Source organism: Penicillium alfredii (genome assembly GCF_028826965.1).
Source record: "Penicillium alfredii strain IBT 34128 chromosome Unknown utg000009l_segment0_segment0, whole genome shotgun sequence".
NCBI lineage: Eukaryota > Fungi > Ascomycota > Eurotiomycetes > Eurotiales > Aspergillaceae > Penicillium > Penicillium alfredii.
Genome location: NW_026622706.1, coordinates 2,414,920 through 2,436,164, shown reverse-complemented (window position 1 = coordinate 2,436,164; position 21,245 = coordinate 2,414,920). Strand labels below are relative to the sequence as shown.

General features: G+C 51.7%; 10 protein-coding genes across 10 annotated transcripts; 4 read left to right on the top strand and 6 right to left on the bottom strand.

The window, feature by feature from the left end:
- Positions 1–182: 182 nt before the first annotated feature.
- NUU61_006828 (actin-binding ADF family protein) lies at positions 183–929 on the bottom strand (the record flags this gene model as incomplete). The annotated part of the gene is made up of 5 exons (XM_056657355.1): positions 183–323; positions 393–441; positions 509–757; positions 844–854; positions 924–929. 5 exons carry the CDS (start codon positions 927–929, stop codon positions 183–185), a joined length of 456 nt encoding a protein of 151 aa, XP_056510155.1.
- A 738-nt stretch (positions 930–1,667) lies between these two features.
- NUU61_006827 (glutathione S-transferase family protein) lies at positions 1,668–2,559 on the bottom strand (the record flags this gene model as incomplete). The annotated part of the gene is made up of 3 exons (XM_056657354.1): positions 1,668–1,877; positions 1,970–2,311; positions 2,407–2,559. The coding sequence occupies 3 exons, from the start codon at positions 2,557–2,559 to the stop codon at positions 1,668–1,670; spliced, it is 705 nt and encodes a 234-aa protein (XP_056510154.1).
- Positions 2,560–3,372: 813 nt separating this feature from the next.
- NUU61_006826 (SH3 domain protein) lies at positions 3,373–5,068 on the bottom strand (the record flags this gene model as incomplete). The annotated part of the gene is made up of 3 exons (XM_056657353.1): positions 3,373–4,780; positions 4,834–4,917; positions 4,974–5,068. 3 exons carry the CDS (start codon positions 5,066–5,068, stop codon positions 3,373–3,375), a joined length of 1,587 nt encoding a protein of 528 aa, XP_056510153.1.
- A 1,291-nt stretch (positions 5,069–6,359) lies between these two features.
- NUU61_006825 (putative stress response RCI peptide) lies at positions 6,360–6,883 on the top strand (the record flags this gene model as incomplete). Its single annotated transcript, XM_056657352.1, has 2 exons — positions 6,360–6,417; positions 6,492–6,883. The coding sequence occupies 2 exons, from the start codon at positions 6,360–6,362 to the stop codon at positions 6,881–6,883; spliced, it is 450 nt and encodes a 149-aa protein (XP_056510152.1).
- Positions 6,884–7,500: 617 nt separating this feature from the next.
- Positions 7,501–9,026, top strand: she9 (putative mitochondrion biogenesis protein (She9); the record flags this gene model as incomplete). The annotated part of the gene is made up of 2 exons (XM_056657351.1): positions 7,501–8,104; positions 8,188–9,026. 2 exons carry the CDS (start codon positions 7,501–7,503, stop codon positions 9,024–9,026), a joined length of 1,443 nt encoding a protein of 480 aa, XP_056510151.1.
- Positions 9,027–9,637: 611 nt separating this feature from the next.
- rip1 (ubiquinol--cytochrome-c reductase catalytic subunit RIP1) lies at positions 9,638–10,641 on the bottom strand (the record flags this gene model as incomplete). The annotated part of the gene is made up of 4 exons (XM_056657350.1): positions 9,638–9,819; positions 9,899–10,049; positions 10,118–10,206; positions 10,353–10,641. 4 exons carry the CDS (start codon positions 10,639–10,641, stop codon positions 9,638–9,640), a joined length of 711 nt encoding a protein of 236 aa, XP_056510150.1.
- Positions 10,642–11,060: 419 nt separating this feature from the next.
- On the bottom strand, positions 11,061–11,785 carry NUU61_006822 (histone-fold domain-containing protein; the record flags this gene model as incomplete). The annotated part of the gene is made up of 4 exons (XM_056657349.1): positions 11,061–11,383; positions 11,440–11,530; positions 11,582–11,667; positions 11,728–11,785. The coding sequence occupies 4 exons, from the start codon at positions 11,783–11,785 to the stop codon at positions 11,061–11,063; spliced, it is 558 nt and encodes a 185-aa protein (XP_056510149.1).
- Positions 11,786–12,189: 404 nt separating this feature from the next.
- Positions 12,190–15,143, top strand: NUU61_006821 (chloride channel protein; the record flags this gene model as incomplete). The annotated part of the gene is made up of 7 exons (XM_056657348.1): positions 12,190–12,664; positions 12,751–12,818; positions 12,884–13,243; positions 13,295–13,372; positions 13,423–13,748; positions 13,806–14,160; positions 14,229–15,143. The coding sequence occupies 7 exons, from the start codon at positions 12,190–12,192 to the stop codon at positions 15,141–15,143; spliced, it is 2,577 nt and encodes an 858-aa protein (XP_056510148.1).
- Positions 15,144–18,856: 3,713 nt separating this feature from the next.
- NUU61_006820 (uncharacterized protein) lies at positions 18,857–19,660 on the top strand (the record flags this gene model as incomplete). Its single annotated transcript, XM_056657347.1, has 1 exon — positions 18,857–19,660. The coding sequence occupies one exon, from the start codon at positions 18,857–18,859 to the stop codon at positions 19,658–19,660; it is 804 nt and encodes a 267-aa protein (XP_056510147.1).
- Positions 19,661–20,004: 344 nt separating this feature from the next.
- Positions 20,005–20,510, bottom strand: NUU61_006819 (uncharacterized protein; the record flags this gene model as incomplete). The annotated part of the gene is made up of 2 exons (XM_056657346.1): positions 20,005–20,169; positions 20,211–20,510. The coding sequence occupies 2 exons, from the start codon at positions 20,508–20,510 to the stop codon at positions 20,005–20,007; spliced, it is 465 nt and encodes a 154-aa protein (XP_056510146.1).
- Positions 20,511–21,245: the final 735 nt, after the last annotated feature.

Below are 21,245 nucleotides of genomic sequence, written 5' to 3'. Positions count from 1 at the left end.
TATGTAGGTCTCTTGGGGAAGAAAGAAGAAAAGAAACGGCCAAGTCGTAACGGTCTTGCATTGCAACTAAGAAAAATTGGGGAGAAAGGTGTGCAGAGAAGATGATAGATTGATCGTTCCGCCGTGCCGACGAGAGGAAACTCCTATCGGTCGCGCGGCCCGGACCCCGCCGGCGCCGTCATCTATTTACCAGCCTTGCCGCCGCTGGCCTCGGCCAGGACCGCCTTCCACTCGATATCGGACTTGTCGTCGGCGTGAATGGAGGTCGCGATGTTCAGGGCGTTCTTCAGGACCTCCCGGGTGCTGGCGTAGATCATGGACCACTAACAAAGAGAAGGGAAGTCAGTGGGTTGCCAGTGAAGTCTCCATTCGCGTGGCAGGAGTCAACATACCAGAGTCGGGGTGTCGCTAGGCACCCACGAGATGAAGATGATCTTGCTTCTGTAGCACGGAAAAACAGGTGAGTATACTACAGACAAGGAAACCAAAAGAGAAAAGGAGAGCGCACCTCTTGCCCTCACCGCCGCCGAGGTCATACTCGACATCGTAGACTGCATAACGGGGGGCGGGCTTGCCATTGCTGTCGGCGGCAGCCTCGAGTCGGGTGCGGAAGACCTCGTAGTCCTGGTCATGGCCAACCTCGTCGACGACGACGTTCTTCTTGTTGTCGGAGATCTTGTAGATGATGAACTTGGTCTTGCCGTGGCTCATACGGAAGTTGTTGAACTCCGTGATGCACTGGTCATCGATCGAAACACTGTCGGGGCGGGGAGTGTAAGTCAAATCATTGGAGGTTTCAGGAGGGGTTGAGGGAGGCGGTGCGGGCGGCAATAGATGACATACCCGGATGCGAGCTGCGCGACAATTGCAAGTCAGTTTCGAGGGATGTTTTGAAGATCCTGGAATTGGGATCTGATACGCACCGACATGATGGCTGTGTGTATATGGGAAGAAGACGAAAAAACAAGAAAAAGGACGACCGGTCGCCTAGGCTGCCATGCGATTGTTAGCTGAGACCGGAGATGGCGGGGGCACGGCTCGAGCTGCTCAAGTTTCTTGGGTGGTTTCCAATCAAGAAACAACACCGGAACTTACAAGCCAGGAGAAAAGCGGGAGTGAGGAAAACGGAGGTGGATGAGATGGGGGACGATGATGGTTGAGGGGTTCTGTTGCCCAGGTGTTTTGGTGGGGGTGGCGCACGTGATGCCGGGACACCTATGGATAAACAAGATGGGGATCAACAGGAAGAGGATTTGAGACCTGGAAATTTCTTATGTCTCGACGGATACAATTCAATATTCTACACATATTATACGGCAGTCTTATCAATACAATTGGCTTTGAAGACAAGCCCTGGTGTCCAGTACCTGAGACGGGCACTAGGGTTGTCGGAGATCACACCACCTGGCAATACACTGGGGCCAAGCTGCATGCCATCTGGCAATGCGGGACAGAATAATGGGGCGGCTGTATCTCCCACAGAATGCATCTGCAACGTTAAATCAGTCGAGTTGAGTCAACATGTCCAATTGTCCATGGGTAGTTTTCTAGATCAAGTGACAAGATTCATAGTATGCCATGACGTAGCCGGCACATACTTCCAACATGTTTCTGCTCCTCAATACTCGGATAAGCTAGAGAAAAACATAACAATAAGAACCACCTGCCTAAGGCTTCGGCGCAAACTTGGCCCGCATGCGATCCGCAACAGCCTTCTCCTCCCAGATAAAGTTGACGCTGTCATGGCTCACAGTCGCCTCAGCCCAGCGCTTGAACCGCGGCGTCTGCTCGAGCAACGCCGGCAACTTAGCACTAACAAGGCCATGCTCAGGCTTGCTGAAGCCAAGGATACGCAGTAGGAACGAGCCCGATTGGACCTATTGCATTTATATCATCAGTCATGTCTTCATTCATTCTTCTTCTTCTCCTTCTTACAGGCAGGTGGGGGAGGAAAACACTCTATACATACCTCAGCCAGAGTTAACTTATCACTCCCCCCAAAAAACGGGCCCTTGCCCTCCGAGTCCGCCAGGAGAGGCTCAACCTCTTTAGCCACGGCAGTAGCCAATTGCTCGGCAGCAGCATCACGCTCTGCCTCAGACGCAGACCGGATACTAGCAAAGAAGTGCGGGACAACCTTGCTGAAGAAGGCGTCGACAAAGAACGCCACGCGGGCACGGTACAATGCGTTCTCAGCGGGGCCGGAGGGGGGCAGGAGATGCGAAGGGTGGGCATTGGCAATGAACTCGGCGACGATGCCGGATTCTGTGATGATGTTGCCGTTGTATGAAAGACTGGGGACGAGACCGCGCTAAACAACAAACAAAAGAAAAGAAGCAATCCATGTTAGCAGAGGTCTTGTAACTACTTATGTATCATTCTCCCGAGAAAAGAAGAAACACATACCGGGTTGACCTCCAGGTACCAGGGCTCACGCGGCTTGTTGAGATCGATGGTGACCTCTTCATACTCCAAGCCGGACTCCTTCAGCGCGATATGGGCGCGGTGGGCCCAGGGACAGACGCGGTTGGTATACAGGATGATTTTGGGCGAAGACATGATCTCCTTTTCTTTTGTTCTCAGCGAGGATGACTGGTGAGCAAAGACAGGAACAGAAAGAAGAAGTCTCCTGGAGAACACGCCATTATTTAAACTATCACGGCACGAGAGGGGCTGTTGGTTGGATTAGTAAAAAGGCAAATGGCGAAATCGTCGGCAGCTTGCTATCTCCGCAGATACCGGACCGAATGCGCGTTTACCCAGAAAGCCACGGTGGGTCGCGAGTCATTCCATGGAACAGGGATGGCAGCTACCTTTTTAGTAGGGAAAAACCAGGCCAACTTTTTGAATAAGATTGAGTCTAATTATGTACATACATTAATGCGCGCACTATATGTATCCTGATATCAGACCAAACCTGGGGAAGAATTGATCCCTTGATCCATCCGGACCGGTGTAGCACCTGAAGTACATGACCGATGTACATGAAAAAAAGACCAGACAAGATGTGCGCTTCGCAAGGAAGTCTTCACGCCTCGTCGAGCCCGATGCGCCAGCGTCCGGCTCCACAGGTATCACCCGAGTAAACGGAGAGGAAAGAAAGAAATAAAAAAAGGCGGAAAGATATAAGGAAAGGGTAAAAGACGAGCAGATCGATCGCCATAAAAGGAAGGGGTATATCGAATACGAGTATATAGAAAAAGAACACGAGCATTGAGGCGCCTCTGGGGATCGCCAGAGAAGAGGATGGCCAGCCTGGAAGGGGGGAAACGCATCGAATCAGCTCATCGAGAGGCTGGCGAGACGAAAGAGAATGATCAACACGCTGTCGTCAAGGCGTAATTCCGCATGAAACAAGACAGTTGCCCGCGCTCAAAATTCCTCATCTTCCTGCCCACCATCGATGATTTTTCGCCAATGCTGCGGGAGGCAGATGCAGACCAAGGGGAATGCCTTGATCTCGCCCGAAGGCGCAGGCGAAGGGCCCGGCCGCTGTGAACCGTTGGAGACTCCGCTGTCGCGCTGTTCGCGATGGCGAATGTCATAGTCCTCCGCCCGTTCCGGCAGACGGACACCCGTGGCCCAGCCATCGTCCCAAATGCCAATCACCTTCAACATCTCCCCGCGGTCGAGCTCGAATTCGTCACCCGCCCGGGGAGAGTAGGCCCAGAGGACAGCGACCTGATCTCCAGCATGAATGTCGTCTTGCGAGTAGTAGTCGCGGAAATATGACAGCTGCTCTGACTGGCCACTGGTCACTCCCTCTGGGGACGAGTATTGGTTGGCAGTGCCCGAAAGAGGCGAGCTGTCACTGTCCAGTCCAGCCAGAGCAGAGCTGCTCGAGAGCGAACCCTGGCGCTTTCCAGTCACAGGCGGGATCCTTTTGGACATGGCCCCAGGGCTGGCACCCATTGCTTCCGAGTCCGACGAGTCACTGTACTTGGCTCCACTGAACATTGCAGCAGACGTTCGGGAATAAGCCGGTGAAGAGCTGGGAACCTCGCGCAAAGCAGACATCCGCGCAACACGGCCCCCAGGGACCATGTTGTACGTTTCTTGGGGACTTGATGCTTGGTGCATGGATGGCGAACCCCTTCGCTGCGGGTTCGGTTGGTTGAGGGCGGCTTCAGTCTGGGCGCTGCGCCGACGGCGTCGACAGATCAAGAGCAGGGCAAGCAGGGCGGCCAAAATGGCGGCGCCCGCAACAGATCCAATCACAATACCAGCAATCTGGCCACCAGACAAGCCATGTCCTGCGTTGCCGGCACCTGCAGCCGAGCTCGACGTTGATGACGGCACGATGGGCGCCAGGCTAGACGTGGTGCTAGGAACGGTGATTCCTTTGCATCGACTTGCGGCATTGGCGCTGGCGCAGCAACTATCGGTCGAGTTTGAGGATTTTGATTCGCAGTACGTGCAGAGTCCCATGGTGTTCGAAGCAAAGCCACAGTTGTCGGGCTGGTTCTTGGATCCGGAAACACAGGTTCCGGTGAGGGAGTCGGCCGGATGAGCGCACACCTCAAAGTCGGCGCGGATCTGTTTCACGTAGTCCTTGGTGGTTGTCGGGCAGAGCTCCGAATTCACCATGATTTCCTGCTCGCTGGTGGCTTGCTGTGCACATGATTCGGCGCACAGGGGCTTGGATTGGTCATTGGATAAATGGCAGTCACCTTTCGAGCTCTGGATGAGACCGCTGCAAACAACGCTGGTGGTGTATTGGGCATAGTAGTGTTCTGATGCGCTAGAGTTGAAGCCTTCGCACCCGAACAAGTCGACATACCTACCAGTCACGATTAGAGTCGCAAACTCCATTGCCCGGTCATCAACACTTACTGGGATCTGGGATATGTTTTCTTGACATAATCACTCAGACTCTGATCGAACTGCTTGAGATTCGAGACATCCTTGAGGAATGGACTGTACCCCTGGTCAGCAGGTGTATCTTGGGCGCGATCAGACGTGATTCCACTTACAAGGTCTTGATGTTAGTGGAGCTGGTCGATATTGAGGCATCGTCCCACGCAGGACAAGCAGACGAGCCCGAGAGAGAGATGCAGGAGCCCGACATGTCGGACCCGGATCCTGAAACGTCCTTGCGATTTGATATTCCCTCCAAGAAAAGGTCCGGGGAATGTTGGCGCGGAATGTGTCAAGTGCAATCGGGAGACGTTCAGGGGGACACGAATCGCATGTCGGCTTCCAATAGACGAAAATTTGACGAAATAAAAGGGTTGACCACAGGCCACCGAAGCTCAAGCTCGAAAGAAAAAAAAAAAGAAACGCGAAGCGAAGTGGATAAAACGAGTGACACGGTGCCCGCAATGGCAGGGAAAGAGGTCAACCGAGCCCCGGAGGCGCTCTGGATTGAATTGAATCGAATTGAAAGAAAGAAAGCGGACGAAGAGGAAGAGAGGAAGAAGAGAGAAGAGCAGAGGTGAGATGGTCTGGGCTTTGGGGCTAGAGGGCTGGGGCAGGGGGGACAGAAGACGTCTGCGAGCGTTGGTAATCAAAAAAGAAAAAAACGCGTTAATTCATGAAATGTAAAATGTAAAAATATCAAAACATCAAAATATAAAACAATGAAAATTATGAAAATTAGAAAAGAACATGAAACAACAAAGCGCCAACTTGGGAAAATCAGTGGATTCCTTGAGGGCTGAGGCCTCAAGGGGGGGCCCTGTCGCGGTGTTTACAGCCAAGTGCGTATCAAAATTGCGTCGGAGCTGCTACTCTCTCGGGCACATTCGAGCCCCCCTGGTGTGTTCCTGTGCCGTTTGTCTAATCCTCTCTGGTGTTTGGCGTGGTTCGTTCCTCCACTCAAACCTCGCTAGGGGACCCGTTAGCGTCGATCGCTATCACACTGCCCGTCCCCCAAAATCCCAAAATTACACGGTAAACACGGTAATCCTCCGACCTTGCATTCTGCGCAAAATTGATATACAGTCGGCATGTGAGCTATCGTGCATCAAGAGGGTTGGATGCGAGGGGATCCTGCGGAGTCTGCAGAGCATCGACGCGTCGAGCAGTCGGGGGTTCGGCTTCCAAGGCCATTTCTCGTAGATACTGTATGTGCCTGGCTAACCGACAAGAGCCATTGGAGGCTCCTCAGTGGGGATTTCAAGTCGACGGTTGAAACAGCGGAAGGAGCTGCAAACTACGTAGATACAAGAACCGCCATATCAACCCAACGGTTCACCCCCATAGTGTCACGTGACACACGTCATCCGAATCCCCAGGCTGCCAAATCCGACTCATCCAAAACTCCCACCCTCATCGCGCCGCGATCTCGATTGACTCTGCGAGACATCACTCACTTTTTTTTGTATTCTGCAGGCGACCAAACTCAGCGTGTAAGAGTCATGTGCAGCTCCGATATCTTCCTGGCGGTCCTCGCCGTCTTCTTTCCGCCGATTGCCGGTAAGTTGTCTCCTCTGGTCATGGCGATCAAGCGAGTCTGGTGCTAACCACAAGGGTGTGGGGATGGAAAATAGTCTGGATCAAATCAGGAGTCTGCACCGCCGATTCCGTCATCAACCTGGCTCTCTGTCTCCTGGGCTACATCCCCGGACTCATCCACGCATGGTACATCATCCTCAAGTATCCCGATCCGGATTATGACGAAGTGGTCTACGAGCCCATCCCCGGCGGCTCAAGTCAGCGACGGGACTTGGAGAACGGAAATGTGACGTACTACTATGTCTCACACCAGCCTCTTCAGCATCCCTCCCAACGATCATACGGCACCGTCAATCCTCAAGGCCCCAGCCACCCTGAACGACAAGAAGCTGGCGGCAGCAGTGGACAGGCCCAGGGAAATGCCCCGCCGCCGCCGACCTATGCCGAGGCCGTGAGGGGCGACAATAAGGTGCAGAGTCAGAACTAGAACAAGGCACCAGAGTTGGTGAGCCATGTTGCCACTGATGATTACTCGGTCGGTTTTCGTTGCTTTTTTTTCTGCTATGCGCTTCGCTTGTTATTATTGTAAACACACTTTGGAAACGATATCATTATGATTCTGATGAAGGAAATTTCTATGTACTATTGAGATTCGGGTTCTATCTTTGCCCCCGTCGTTTGGACTTTGGTTTTAACATTGCGAATGTTATTCAATCACAAGTATATATAGTTGAGTATTGTGACAAGTTTCTGTAGATTGTGGGGGGGGGGTTGAGTAGAATTGAACGGATTATTTTATGTTGAATCCAGTGAATTTGTCGTTCTGTCCAAGTTATATATTCCACACCAGATAGCACCGAATCGGGTTGAAGAAACCGAGAATTTGACCACAGATTCCTGAAATCTAATAAAAATCAATCTCAGTGCATAACTACTCAAGGAATAAATTTCCTTTGGTCCATTCTCTCGGAGCAACATAGTCATCGAGGGCAGCCGGACAATCTCCATCTGATAAGCGCCGAGCCGAGTCCGACTTCCGTGCACTGAGTTCCTGCACCCAACCTCCATCCCCGCCACCTCTGGCCCGTGGTCCTGATATCGGCCATGCAGTCCATGCCATTGCTGTTCCGGCGATCGATTCGGTCTAGCTTACAATTCACACGGACATCCTCCCGGCCGTTGCGAGTGCCATACCATCCGACAACCCCGAATGCCTTCCCCGTCAGGACGCCAACACCACGGCCCTTCTCCGTATGCCTACAATGCCAATTCCGCTCAAGCTTAAGGTCCCATGCCGCCTTTGACGAGAAAGATAAGGGGGCTGCCGATCCCGCGAACGTGGCGCAGGACGTGAAAGAGGTCGACTCGGGCAAAGCGACGCCATTCCCGGAGGTGGATGCGGGGGCTCCTCGCGCTGCTTTTTCCATGGAGGCAGAGAAAGACCTAGTTGCGGAAGCATTACAAGCCAAGGATCCCGAGAAGATCCATTTGGATCAACAGGAGCTCAGGCAACGCAAAGAGCAAGCGGATGGTACCCCGAGCGGTGGCCTCCCGTCATACCTGGAGAGCCGCCGGTCCCAAATGTCCAAACAATTCAGTGCGATGATGGATAACCTCCAGTCCAATGTCTTCGTGGCTGGCCAACGCCTGAACGACCTCACGGGGTATTCCGGTATCGAGGCTCTTAAGAATGAGATCCATACCCAAGGTACGCAGCACATTCTTTTTTTCTCCTTCAATCAGCGGCAACGCAGGAATGGCAGACACTGACATCGTATTTCGTGGACATAGAAACTCGACTCCGCACAGCCCGCGCCCACGTCCGACAAGCCAAGGAAGACTACAGCGCGGCCATTACCCGCCGCTCGACGTCGCAGCGCGAAGTCAACGAGCTCCTGCAGCGCAAGCACGCATGGTCCCCAACGGATCTGGAGCGCTTCACCCTCCTTTACCGGAATGACCACACCAATGAGGTCGCCGAGACCGAGACTCAAGAAGCCCTGTCCGCGGCCGAGCGCGAGGCCGAGGAGGCCGCAGCGCAGTTGAGCAAGAGTATCCTCTCGCGATACCACGAGGAGCAGGTGTGGTCCGACAAGATCCGTCGCATGAGTACCTGGGGCACCTGGGGGCTGATGGGCATGAACGTGCTGCTGTTCTTGATATTCCAGATCGCCGTCGAGCCCTGGCGCCGACGGCGACTGGTCAAGGGATTCGAGGACAAAGTTGTGGAGGCCATCGAGAAGGAGAAGGCCTTAAACCAAGCTGCTGCCGCTGGCGGTAGTGCCGCGCTCTCGGTGACCCCGACGGCTGCTCCACTCGAGGAGTCTACCTCTGAAAACACCTCTACTGAGCTCATTGCTAACAAGGATGCTCCTGTTGCCGCTGTCGAAATCCCTGCCGACACTACCCCCACCACGTCTGCCCATCCGTCTCAATCTCTCCACTCCCGTCTCTCTGATATCCCGTCTCCGTTCGTCTCTCTCGAATACTGGCGCCAGGCTGCCCACGAGCTCTTCAGCGATCGCAGCCTTGCCCTCTCTCAGCGCGATCTCACCACTGTTGCCATTCAAAGCGCTGCCGCTGGTGCGACCGTGATGGGTTTGGTGATTGCCCTGCTCCGACCCAATTGAAATGACAGGTGATTATAAGCCCATGTCTTCCCAACTTGGGAGAGCTCATCGTGGCATCGGCCTTTTTGCATTGTATACCCCGTGTCTGGGTGACAGTCTTCTGTACAGAAAGAAAAACAGATAAATAGATCTCGTTAGCACGAGATAGAAATCGAATGTACGAGTACGGATATGTTCATTTTCGGAGTCTTCTACTATATACGAGAAATCTACCAAGACTTCAATGGAGAAACAAAAGGAAAATCTCATGGCTAGGCAATACACGAGGACAAAGATATAGAACACAAGTATGTACTCAAGGAGACCGCGGGATACTCGGCGAGGGCATCTCGGAACTCGCATCGAGTTGGGGGGCAGACCAATGGACACCAGGCAAAGAAGAGGCTCATTTTTTTTGTCCATATTAAAACACGGTCTCTTAATCTTGACAAGACGCACACGGCCGCTCTGTCTAATAAAAAAATGGAAAAAGGAAATCACACAGGCACATACACACGACAGATAGACGTCCTCCCATCTTCTGCCACCCACGGGTCACGGATCTAACGAGACATAATCGGCTTATAGTTGGGGATAGGAGCAAAAACGGTAAATCAAATAAACCGAATCGCTTAACCGATCACGAGGACCTCGTCCTCAGGGAAGCTGTATTGGGGCACCTCCAGGTTCAGAGGAGCAGGGCCCTTTCTTATACGGCCCGAGATGTCGTAGTGGGAACCGTGGCAAGGGCAGAACCAGCCGCCAAAGTCGCCGGCCTCACCGATGGGGACACAACCAAGGTGGGTGCAGACACCTAGAAGAAAGAGAGAGAATGTTAGCATTGGAATTATCAGAGGGCTCTTCGACCGGATCTGCGCGGAAAATCCACTTACCAAGCATGACCAGCCACTCGGGGCGCTGCACACGGTCCTCGTCGGCCTGGGGATCACGCAGACCCTCCCACTTGGCATCACGGGCCTCGCTGATTTCATCCTGGGTGCGGTGACGGATGAAGACGGGCTTGCCACGCCACTTGATGATGACCTGTGTAGAAGAGGGATGTTAGACTTGTCTGGATGCACCGGAGTTTTGCGGGGACGCGAATCACGTACGTTCTTGCCCTCGGGGATGGCACCAAGAGAAAGCTCAACCTTGGCCTGGGCCAGAACATCGGCGGAGGCGGACATGTTGACGAGGAAGTCTAGAGAGAAGAGGACGCACATTAGCTACCGAGTGATTTTTATTGTTTCCAATGCCCTGCCGCTGAAAATCCCTGCAATCTATCAAGATTCATTTTTTCTTGATGAATTGAAATAGCATCGACTCAAAAAAAAGTCAAGAACCTACCCTGCACGGTAGCCTTGGCACCGACCGCGGTGGCCAGGCCGAGGGAGCCGGCCATGAAGTAGGAGAAGACCTGGTTGGAGCGAGGCGAGTTGCCGGAGGAGTATTTGCTGAAATTGGGGATCTTCAGGGTCGAGCCACGCTCGTTGGCGCTGGCGAAGGGGCTTTCGAACGAGGACTTCGCATCGGCGACTCCCCTCCGCTGGCAGGAGGCGACGGAGGCGCGAGCGGTGGGCAGCTGCTGGCGAGCGCAGGTGCGCAGCAGAGTGCTGGAAGCGGAGGAGAGCGACATTTTTGAGAGGATTGACCTCGAGGAACCTCAATTGCGGGTTGGGGGAGTGGGTGGGCGGAGAGAGAGAGGGAGATGGGGGTGAAGTCGGAAGTGAAGTCGCCAGAGCTTTCGCTAGCGATCGGAATCACGGGGCCTGTCATTGGCCCGTTGCCCCAAGTACTCCTTCACGCTGCTTAGTCCTCTTCCGCGAAATATTCTGCGAATTAAATGATAATTTACTGCTAAATATTGCTATTATTTGTTGTATAATATTCTTCTTCTACTGGGTTTTGTTGTATTCACCTTTTGTTCGATTTTGCCCAACGGGCGCTGATGCCCGTGTTCATTCTCTATGTGATCCCAATGCGACCATCCAAAACCAACTCGCCAACCCCATAAACTCCAAATGCAAACAAATAAAATAGACCAGTTTCCCATGGTCAATCTTTCATTTCGATATCCGGGTCATGGCTGGCCGCAGGCTCAACCGTGCGATCCGCGATCAAGGCACTGACTGGGACCACTGGGGTCCGGGGAACTATCGGCGATGTCTTCGGCTCTTCTGCCTGTGGAGGTGCCTCGTCTGGTGCTGCACCGTTCACGTTCCCGGGTACACTCCCGTTCAGAGTGCGCTGGCCCTTCTCCATATCACCCGATTTCGCCGCCTCCTTCGCCTTCTTCTCCTTGAATTGCTTATAGGTCGTGGTCTTCGGGATCACGTCGGCAAGAAACTCGAGATTGTCGATGTGTGATACTGCCGTAGCTGCTGGGTGTCAGCATGTTTCTTAGTTCGATTAGAGTCCGGTTAGGACAACCAACCCAGATCTTTGTATTGGACGGTCTTTCGTGGTTTCCGCTCAGACTTGACGACATTATGTCCTTGTTCTGCGAGGTACTGAATGAACATCTCCTAGACGCGGTGTCAGTCGGTCCTCAAGGAAAGACAGATGGTGTGCCGCACGGTAGCCATGGCAATGACAAAAGTCGCATTGTTCGAACATTGAACGATGTCCTCGTCTAGCTGGATAATCTTTTTAATTCGCGAGACTAGACCAGAGATGTTAGCTGTGCCAACTCAACGCAAACTGGCGTGGCTTGGGTACGCACTGGGGAGAGCACTTTGTCCGGTGATTTCATCCGGCTCGCCTTCGTTCTTTGACGACATGATGTAGTATTCGTGTCGAGATCAGTTTAAGAGTAATAAAGATGTAATTTCGTAGTCGATTCAGGTTCCTGGAGGCTGCAAAAATTGCGAGGCCGCGAGTGTCGAGTCGAGGGAGCGGACACGCGTGGGCGCGGCGTTATCTCAGGAGGCTTCGTTATCGATACTTGGCATCGACTTCCCTTTGACACCTCGACCACGACCACCTCTCTCCCTCACGAATTGCGTGGATTTATCGATTTTCTCCTTACTGTTAGGAGAGGAGATACAACTATCGAATTGAAGAGAACAAAAACGTCAAAGTTTAACGTCTCTCTGGGAGACGACAGTCTGCGACTCTCGTCGCGGAAGAGCATTGCCAACCCCATCTCGAACCCAACTATGCGAAACCCACCTCGATTGATGTTATGAGCTCGCCGCGTCAATTTTCGGCCCATAGCCGGTCGCCCTCATTATTATCAGAGCGCCGCGAATTTCGAAGGATATCAGGTCTCTCCTTTGGCTCCCCCGCCGATGCACAACCAGCCCCCGACGGCCAAGCCACCGTTACCGAAGAGATTAGCGAGATCAAGCGTTACGAAGACTTTACAACCATTGACTGGGTCCAAGATGCGGTGTATGAACAATCGCGCCGCCGCGCCAAGCGACGGAGCGGCGCCGGGTTCTGGGACCAGGACGGTCTCTTTGGCTGGCGGCGGAAAGTACACGAGTCATACGATGCGGGACAAGCCTGGCTTGTGGTTACGCTTGTCGGCATGGCAATTGGATTGAATTCGGCGGTTTTGAATATCGTCACGGAATGGCTGGCCGATATCAAGCTGGGTCATTGTAGCACTGCATTCTACCTGAACCAACAGTTCTGCTGCTGGGGTGCCGAAGGAAGTACGTTTAGCTGACCATGCAGTCATTACTCCTAGACTTTTTCATTCCTTTCCTTTTTTTCTTCGAAGCTAATCCCATCATTCCAGGCTGTTCCGATTGGAAGCAGTGGACTTCCCTGTCGCTATTCAATTACATTGCTTATTTTTTCTGGGCGGTAAGGCCTGCTCATCAGCATTCTGGGGAATGATTGAAGAACTTTAAACTAATGACAGGGACTAGGTTTTATTCGCTCTCGTCGCTGCGGCTCTGGTCAAATCGTTTGCGCCCTATGCCGCAGGCTCCGGCATCTCGGAAATCAAATGCATCATTGCCGGCTTCGTCATGAAAGGGTTCCTCGGTGCCTGGACACTGGTGATCAAATCAATTGCTTTGCCATTGGCTATTGCATCAGGCCTCTCTGTGGGAAAAGAGGGACCAAGCGTGCACTTTGCCGTGTGCACCGGAAACGTGATATCCCGGTGGTTTGGCAAATACAAGCAAAACGCATCGAAGACGAGAGAAATTTTGACGGCATCTGCAGCTGCTGGTGTGGCTGTGGCTTTCGGTAGTCCAATTGGAGGGGTGTTATTTTCACTCGAGGTAAATTTGATACTCCTTGTTGTGTGAAAGTGGCTGCTCACCAGTGATCAGGAAATGGCCAACTACTTTCCACTGAAAACTCTTTGGAGAAGTTACTTTTGTGCATTGGTGGCAACCAGTGTATTAGCTGTAGGTTACCCGCGTTATCCTCATGTTGAGGCATCACTAACACTAGCTAGGCGTTGAACCCGTTCCGAACGGGACAGCTGGTCATGTTCCAGGTGGAGTATGACCGCACGTGGCACTTTTTTGAGCTCATCTTCTTTGTGGGGCTTGGTGTTTTTGGTGGACTGTACGGCGCATTCGTGATCAAATGGAATCTTCGGGTCGCAGCTTTCCGGAAGAAATATTTGGCCCAGTACCCTATCGTCGAGTCGGTTGTCCTTGCTGGCTTTACTGCGCTCCTGTGCTATCCGAATATGTTCTTGAAGATCAACATGACGGAGATGATGGAGATTTTGTTCCGCGAATGCGAGGGTGGACATGACTATCAAGGGCTGTGCCAGTATGGATTGACTCTCCCTATCTTGATACCAACTTAATCCTAACAATTCTCTTTTAGAGCCAAGAACAGATGGTCGATGGTCCTGTCATTGGCCGTCGCGACGGTTTTTCGGACTCTTCTGGTGATTGTCTCCTACGGATGCAAGGTGCCTGCCGGCATATTCGTGCCTTCGATGGCCGTCGGGGCGTCCTTTGGGCGCATGGTGGGGATAATGGTGCGGGCATTGCAGGAGTCCTTCCCCGATTCTGCATTTTTCTCCTCGTGCAAGCCAGATGTGCCCTGCATCACACCAGGAACCTATGCATTTTTGGGAGCTGGGGCAGCGCTCAGTGGGATCATGCATCTGACTATTTCGGTCACTGTCATTATGTTCGAGCTGACAGGGGCGCTGACTTATATCCTTCCGACAATGGTTTGTGTTCATTCCATCCATTCCACCTAGTTAGAGCTTTAGAAGCTGTACTAACTCTCGTCTGCTAGATTGTGGTGGGAGTCGCCAAAGCCGTTGGAGACCGCTTTGGAAACGGCGGTATCGCAGACCGGATGATTTGGTTCAACGGGTTTCCGTTCCTCGACAACAAGGAAGATCATGTCTTCAATGTTCCGGTTTCCCACGCGATGACGGCTGACCCCCTGTCGCTGCCGGCATCTGACTTCCCTGTGCGCGAAGCAGAGCATCTTCTGAGCGACAATAAGTTTCAGGGCTTCCCAGTTGTGGAAGACCGCACCACCAAGACCCTGGTAGGGTTCATAGGACGCACTGAGCTCCGATACGCCATCGATCGTGCACGCAGTGAAGGACTGCTCTCACCCAGTGCCCGGTGTGCGTTCACCAAAGAGGCGGCCGAAGCGGCAGTCGCGCGGCGGGCATCTATCCCGCAGCACGTCCGAGCCTCGGAGACGTTCGACTCAATCCAGAGAAGCGTGGGGGCCCACATGGTTGACTTCTCGCGGTATGTCGACCACACGCCACTAACGGTGCACCCGCGCCTGCCCCTTGAAACGGTCATGGAAATCTTTAAGAAGATGGGCCCGCGCGTCATCCTTGTCGAGCACCGCGGCCGGCTCAGAGGCCTGGTGACCGTCAAGGATTGCCTGAAGTATCAGTTCAAGGTCGAGGCCGAGGAGCACGCTCTGGCCGAAACGAGCGCGACGGCCTATCGCGCGGTGAGCGGTCCTCTGGCCGCCCCTGCTCCTGAAACCACTGAGGATCGTATATGGCGGCTCATCCAGTCGGTGGTCTTGTTTGTATCTGGCGTGAGTTCTCGCTGGCCCGTCAGGCCGCATGAGCGCCGTGCCCCGGGACCGTCGGAACCGTCGGGTATCCTGGATGGGACGGAGGATGACGGGGTGGTGGAGTTGGAGAGTCGACAGGATCGGTTTGCAGGTCGCTAGATGTTTACTTGCTGCTCGTTTTTGTATATTGCTTGATAGATGTGTTTGTTTTATTGGCCGTATTCGGCGTTGCTGGCCTATCGAGGCTGTGAATAGCCACTATGATTCCCTGGGTATATTTCTATTACTGTTGGCTTAACTGGAGTAGCATCGTCCTTGGCCAAGACCCAGAATAAGAAATGCCTTTGTATGAAGGATACAAATTAGCTGTGACATATAAAGTAGAAGAATCTATTTCAAAGTTTGGAGGAAATTACAGCCCGAAGCCCGAAACCAGCAGAGATAAAGATTCGAAATCTTCTATAGCTATACACAGAAGATTCAGGAACACTGGTATCCAACCCGCATCTCTGGTGTGATCGTCGCGGCCGTATGTGCAAACTCAGCCCTGAGCCAAGCATCTCAGTCCCAACGCACCCAATCCTCAAAGAAAATCACCTGGTCAGCAGGCCACTGAAGAAACGGCGACAAATACTGACCCACAAAGAAATCCACAAGAAACGCAATCTCGTCATCAGGCCGGCGGTTAAAACGGGCGTGATACAAGTCGATAAAGACCATCCGCGATGGGTCGTCCTCTGGCGCGCTGAGCATGACATTCCGCAGATGGCAGTCGCGAAGAACGATATCCTTGAAGTAGACCAGCAAGATCAACGACGTTCTTCATGATCTGCTGGCGCGTTTGTTGCGAGAAAAGCGGGTGGGGTGGACTTTTTGCATATCTGTTCCCGGGATGTTTTCAACTAGGATTAAACGCACTGTTCGGGTGCTCTTCTTGTTCTTCTTGCGGTAGATAGGGACTTCAAGAGAATAGGATCCATAGAGATTGGGGATATGAGATTGTTTGGAGGGAGAGAGAGTTACGGGACCTTTGTACGAAGTCCTATATAATAAAGAAGCTCGACCTAAAGACCTTGTTAGCAGACACTGACCGCCCTCCTAGCGAAACCCTAACCCTTATATAACCTCTTTTTTTATATCTCTCAACGAATCCTTCTTGTATCTAGAATATACTATTAATTAATACAATTTGGTCCAACCCCCTAACAACGGCTCTCCGTTAGATCCCAACTTAAAAGTCTCTACGAAAGCCCTAACTAGTTTCAATAGTAGACTTTATAATAATACGGTCTCGCTCCTCTTTACAAACCTAGTCAAGGAATACTTTATATATTTAGATATCCGGAGGATCCTTAGCTCGGGGATATATCTCAATAAGTTTATAAAATAGTTAATTTAAAGAACTTTGTAGAAGACTAGATTAATTTATCAAAAAGTCTTAGTATATACTTATAATCGCTCTCTGTATATAGTAGAATTACTCTTATAATTTCGGAGTTATTATAGTCGCCGAGATTTACTATAATATAGGTATAATTCAGTAATAGAGTATGGTCGCGAGTAGATTTGTTATTATCTAGCCTAAAGAGAGGAGTGATATAGAGATAGAAGGCAAACAAGAAAGGGTTAAATAAAATAAAACAGCGTCTACCCCTCTATATCGCTACATCCTTCATCCCGCTAAAATATACAAAAAGATCCTTTTAGATTGGAGCTTCACCCCTTCAGGTGAACAATATTCAGGTGGGTGAATTGCCGCCTAAAGCCGGCTGAAGCCCGACTGAATAGAGCGGCGAGTCGCCCACGACTGAATCGTCAGCGCTAGGTGACCACCAGAGAAAGGCTGTTGTCTGTTTTTCCTTTTTCTTTGTTTGCCGCCCTGATCTTCATACCTTCACCTGAATCCATTGCGGCTTCACTCACCATTCCTGCTGTCGCCTGGATAGGCTGATGTGTGTCTCGGCTAAATTACCTTTACTTCGCCCGCTGCTGCTTACCCTAGCTCTTTGGATTACATTCCTTAAAGCCAACCCGCTTGCCTTTTCTGTAGTATAGTCGAAATACTTTTGCAACGCGATATCTCACCTAAAATTCAAGTTCCTATCACTGCTTCCTTGATAATAGAGGGCGACGGAAATATTGGTAAAACATATAGTCATGATTCCTAATCGTTTTGGAACCTTACGTGTGACTGAAACCTGACATATACCTAAGAGTTGAGTGGTGAAATGATAGTTCAATGATTGATTGGTAATTATATTCCAACCGACCAAGGAATTTGGCCAATCCTGCTGGGGCTGAAGTATTATTTCCTTACCGGAAGAACTCGAACTGGGTCGAGTCCCTCGCTAGTAGCTATGTAATATACGAGCCGCTACTTACATCCTGTAGGTCGGTAGGGACTCTTGCCGTGTCGAAATTTATTATAGTTCGCTTTAGATTTCACTTCCTGCCTTTTTGATGCTAAAGTTCGAAAAGTATAATTTGATTTCGTGGCAAGGTTATCACTCTATCCAACTTCAGAAAGATAGCTTGCAATATTGGAGTTCGTCCAGAAATAAGGAAATAGGAAACTAGAAAGGTAGCCACCATAATGGTGAATGAAGTAGCAAAACCATCTACTCTGAAATTTGCAGGCTGAAATCCGTCGACTTCGAATGGAGACACGAAGCGGGGCTGATCCCTGATCGGCATCTGGGCTAGCTACCAGAAGCTCAGGCCCGAAACTCCTTATTCTCCCTTGAAAGTATCCCTCCCCACCAATAATTAAAGAGAATGTGCTTCAATCACTGACTGTACTCGAGACAGTGCCCGCGAAATCGATGCGGACCTGATTTAGCTGACGGAGAGACATCCCGACTTAATATAGGTAGGTTTTTTTTTCGAGTCCGCGGTGGGAATAACTGGACAGCCCAGGGAGAGAGGAGTGTGTGTCGAGGGAAAAATCCCTCAACCAAGCCATTCCACGGTCTTGTTTCAAAGAGATTCGCCGGGAGCCCCAAGCGTAGCCCGTAGAGGCAAAAAAAAAATATGAACTCACGAAAGTCTGTCCTTCCGTGCCTTCCGCGCCTTCCGCAGGTGGATATTAGTCTCGAAATGCTAACAAGGGTAACGGAGACCTGAACTGATGCAGTAGAATTGGCGTGTAGGTGTTCCTGGATCGACGATAACGTGCGAAGTGCCACGACTTCTGCAAGACCTGAGCCACGGATCTTTGGCGCTCAGCCAACCTCGACCGTCTGCACTGACATATAGGTTCAGGTACAGGGGAGATAGGGTTTAGGATGGACAGGGGTGCACCATCTCGAGTTTCGTCGTTCGGGATATGAGCTGTGCCGTGTACGAAGTCGGGTTTCAGAGCATTTCGGCAAAAGATCGACAGTCACGACGGATTTAAAGTTATTCTCTTGCAGTATGTAGATCACCTACGTCAACCACCATCCACGATCCCCCCCGTGTGGCCGTCCACGGCACCCGTTCTAGAAGGATACAACGGGTGATGTGGGGTGCTTCGACCGGGTGAGACTCACTCACAGGCCACACCAACACGGAACGCAATACCGATCGCCACTTTGTGAGCCCCGCTAACGCTGGTCGAAGGGCAGTCTGATGCAGATGTGGGTCAAGGTCTCCGGTCAAGGACTGCAATGTTCCTCTATGGAGCTAAGACGACCTGCCGATCCCAATCACTCGGTTACCTCTGAAGGGTCAATTCTACTGATCTTAATTATTGGGACCAGTAGTTATCGTGGTTGCCTTGTCCATCAACCTTTCTGGAAACCATGTCTTGAGCATGTGGACGCATCAGTGGTTCACAATGCGCAGCGACAAGGGGGTTTTCGCCATTGGGGCCTTTGCACCGGGTTGCGACAATGCGGATGTGTCTGCTCCTCCCGAGCATTGCCATCTATAAATCTCTGGTCCTGCCTGCAGACGACCAAATCATCCACCAACTACAACAGCCTTCAATCCCAACAGCCAGCGTCAAGATGAAGTACAGCCTCGTCGCTCTGGCCATTATCGGCTCTGCCCTCGCCTTCCCCATCCAAGATGAGGGTGAGCACCCTACCGCGCTCTCTACCCACTCGACTACCCACCCGGCAGTCTGCACCTCGACCAAGGTGGTGACGGTTACCGAGACCAAGAAGGCCACGGATCCCCAGTCTACTCATGTGGTGACGGTTACCGAGACGAAGAAGGCCTCGGATCCCCAGTCTACTCATGTGGTGACTGTTACCGAGACGAAGAAGGCCACGGATCCCCAGTCTACTCATGTGGTGACGGTTACCGAGACGGAGAAGGCCGCGTCCACCTCGAAGGCCTCTTCGTCTACCCACAAGGCTTCGTCGACTAGCCATGCCTCTTCGTCTACCCACAAGGCCTCGTCGACTACTCACCCGGTGACCTCCTCTCACTCGACTAGCCATGCCTCTTCGTCCACCCACAAGGCCTCGTCGACTACTCACCCGGTGACCTCTCACTCGACTACCCACGCCTCTTCGTCCACCCACAAGGCCTCGTCGACTACACACCACCCTTCGTCCACTTCGGCCAAGCCTACGCCTTCCTCGGACGAAGACTGCGACGTCGAGCACAAGGGCGACAATGGTGAGCACAAGGGCTGGTGCAAGAAGGCTCAGCACTCCGGAACCTATAAGAATGGCAAGAGCGACTAAACGCTCGTTGATTGGACTTTCCGGGTTTCTGTCAAGAGATGCACAGTCGCCCTCATATTTCTCTCCCTTAGCCTGCTGAGCAATGTGGAGGGGTGTCGTTTATTGAAGTGACGGTGCACGTTTTGATAATTATGTGTTTTTGAATATTTTCTTTCTGATTCGATATCGGTCCGCTCCTGGGAGGATAGACTTCCCCCGTGGGCCGTTTTACCTACTCTTTGTTGCTTTTCCTAGGCTGGACCCCTGCAGCAAATCGACCACAATTTGCCCTATGCAAACCTGGCTTTTTATTTGTAGGTTTTCTGTAAACCTGGTGTTGAGGCGTCTAGAGGAGCATGGCCGAATCATCGAAGATGGATGATGCTGAACAGGTTGCCAAGGGGCTTGAGAATATTGGAGCTTAGGAGAGGAAGGAAGTCGCAAAGAATTGGTGGTAAATTTTTAAGGAAGTTGCGAATATCATCAATGAATTCATCCGCGAAAATGCTCTTGGCGGCATCGCCGAGAGGCTGGATCAGAGAGGTAAGAGCTCCTTGAGTATGGATTTCACTTCGTCGATGGATTCCGGGGTTAGGATGTCCTTGATCCAATCTTCTAGTGACTTGACCAAGGAAATGACGCCTTTGATCAAATCCGGCAGATCGTCAATCAGCGAGGATATTTGCTTAAGGAGCTTTGGCGTCAAAACTTCCTTCAGCAGCTTGATCAAGGGTTGGATAATATCCGGTCCAAGAAGAGGAGGGAGGTCCTTGAGAAGGGTGTTGATCTCGTTAATGAAATCTGGTGCGACAATGGTGCTCACGAGATCCGAGAGCGGCTGAATGGTAGTATTCCCCAAGGTTCCTTGCATATCGTGCAGGAGTGGTCGTAGGGCTGTGAGAGTCGACGATATGTCTTTGACAAATTCCCGGCTCAGGTTGGTTTTTACTAGTGACTCTTAAAAGCCTTGAGAAGCTGCGGGTTCAAAATCGGCTTCAGCCCGTCCATGATCGACGGGAAGTTTTTTTTTTTCAGGAAATCCTTCACATCGTCACTGGTCACTATCTTGACCAACTCGTCAATAATGGGCGGGAGGGCCGCGATATCCTCGGTGATATTTTGGACGTCGTGGAGGAATGTGCCATTTTGCAAGACTGAGAAAATATCGCTACCGTTGTCTTCGACAGTCTTGGCGTAAATGATGCCATTGTGCTAATTATTTGCTTCGTATTATTTATCGCGTCGGAATCAAAGAACTCAGAAGCTTGTTTGACTAGGTTTTTAGTGTCTCGAACGAAGCTTAGGGTGAAAAGAGCCGTAGTGCTTTTCAACCCACTTTGGAGGTCGGCAAGGTCTGAAGTTCAAGGGGCACTCGGACCTTGATCCCCCTGTCCACCAGAGAGCAGGTCTACTAGAATGTCCGAACCGAGTGCACTAAAAAGCTAGGGGCTTGACCGAGAGTCCGAGGCTACTAATAATGCTGCTGACTGTGATATCTTCGAAGGAGTAGCCAAAGTAGGTAGCAATACAGATAATCAGACTAGCGCTAGATTCGTTAATAAGCTGCCACTATCCTCTGGTTTAAGTAGTGCTGTTGGCAAAGTAA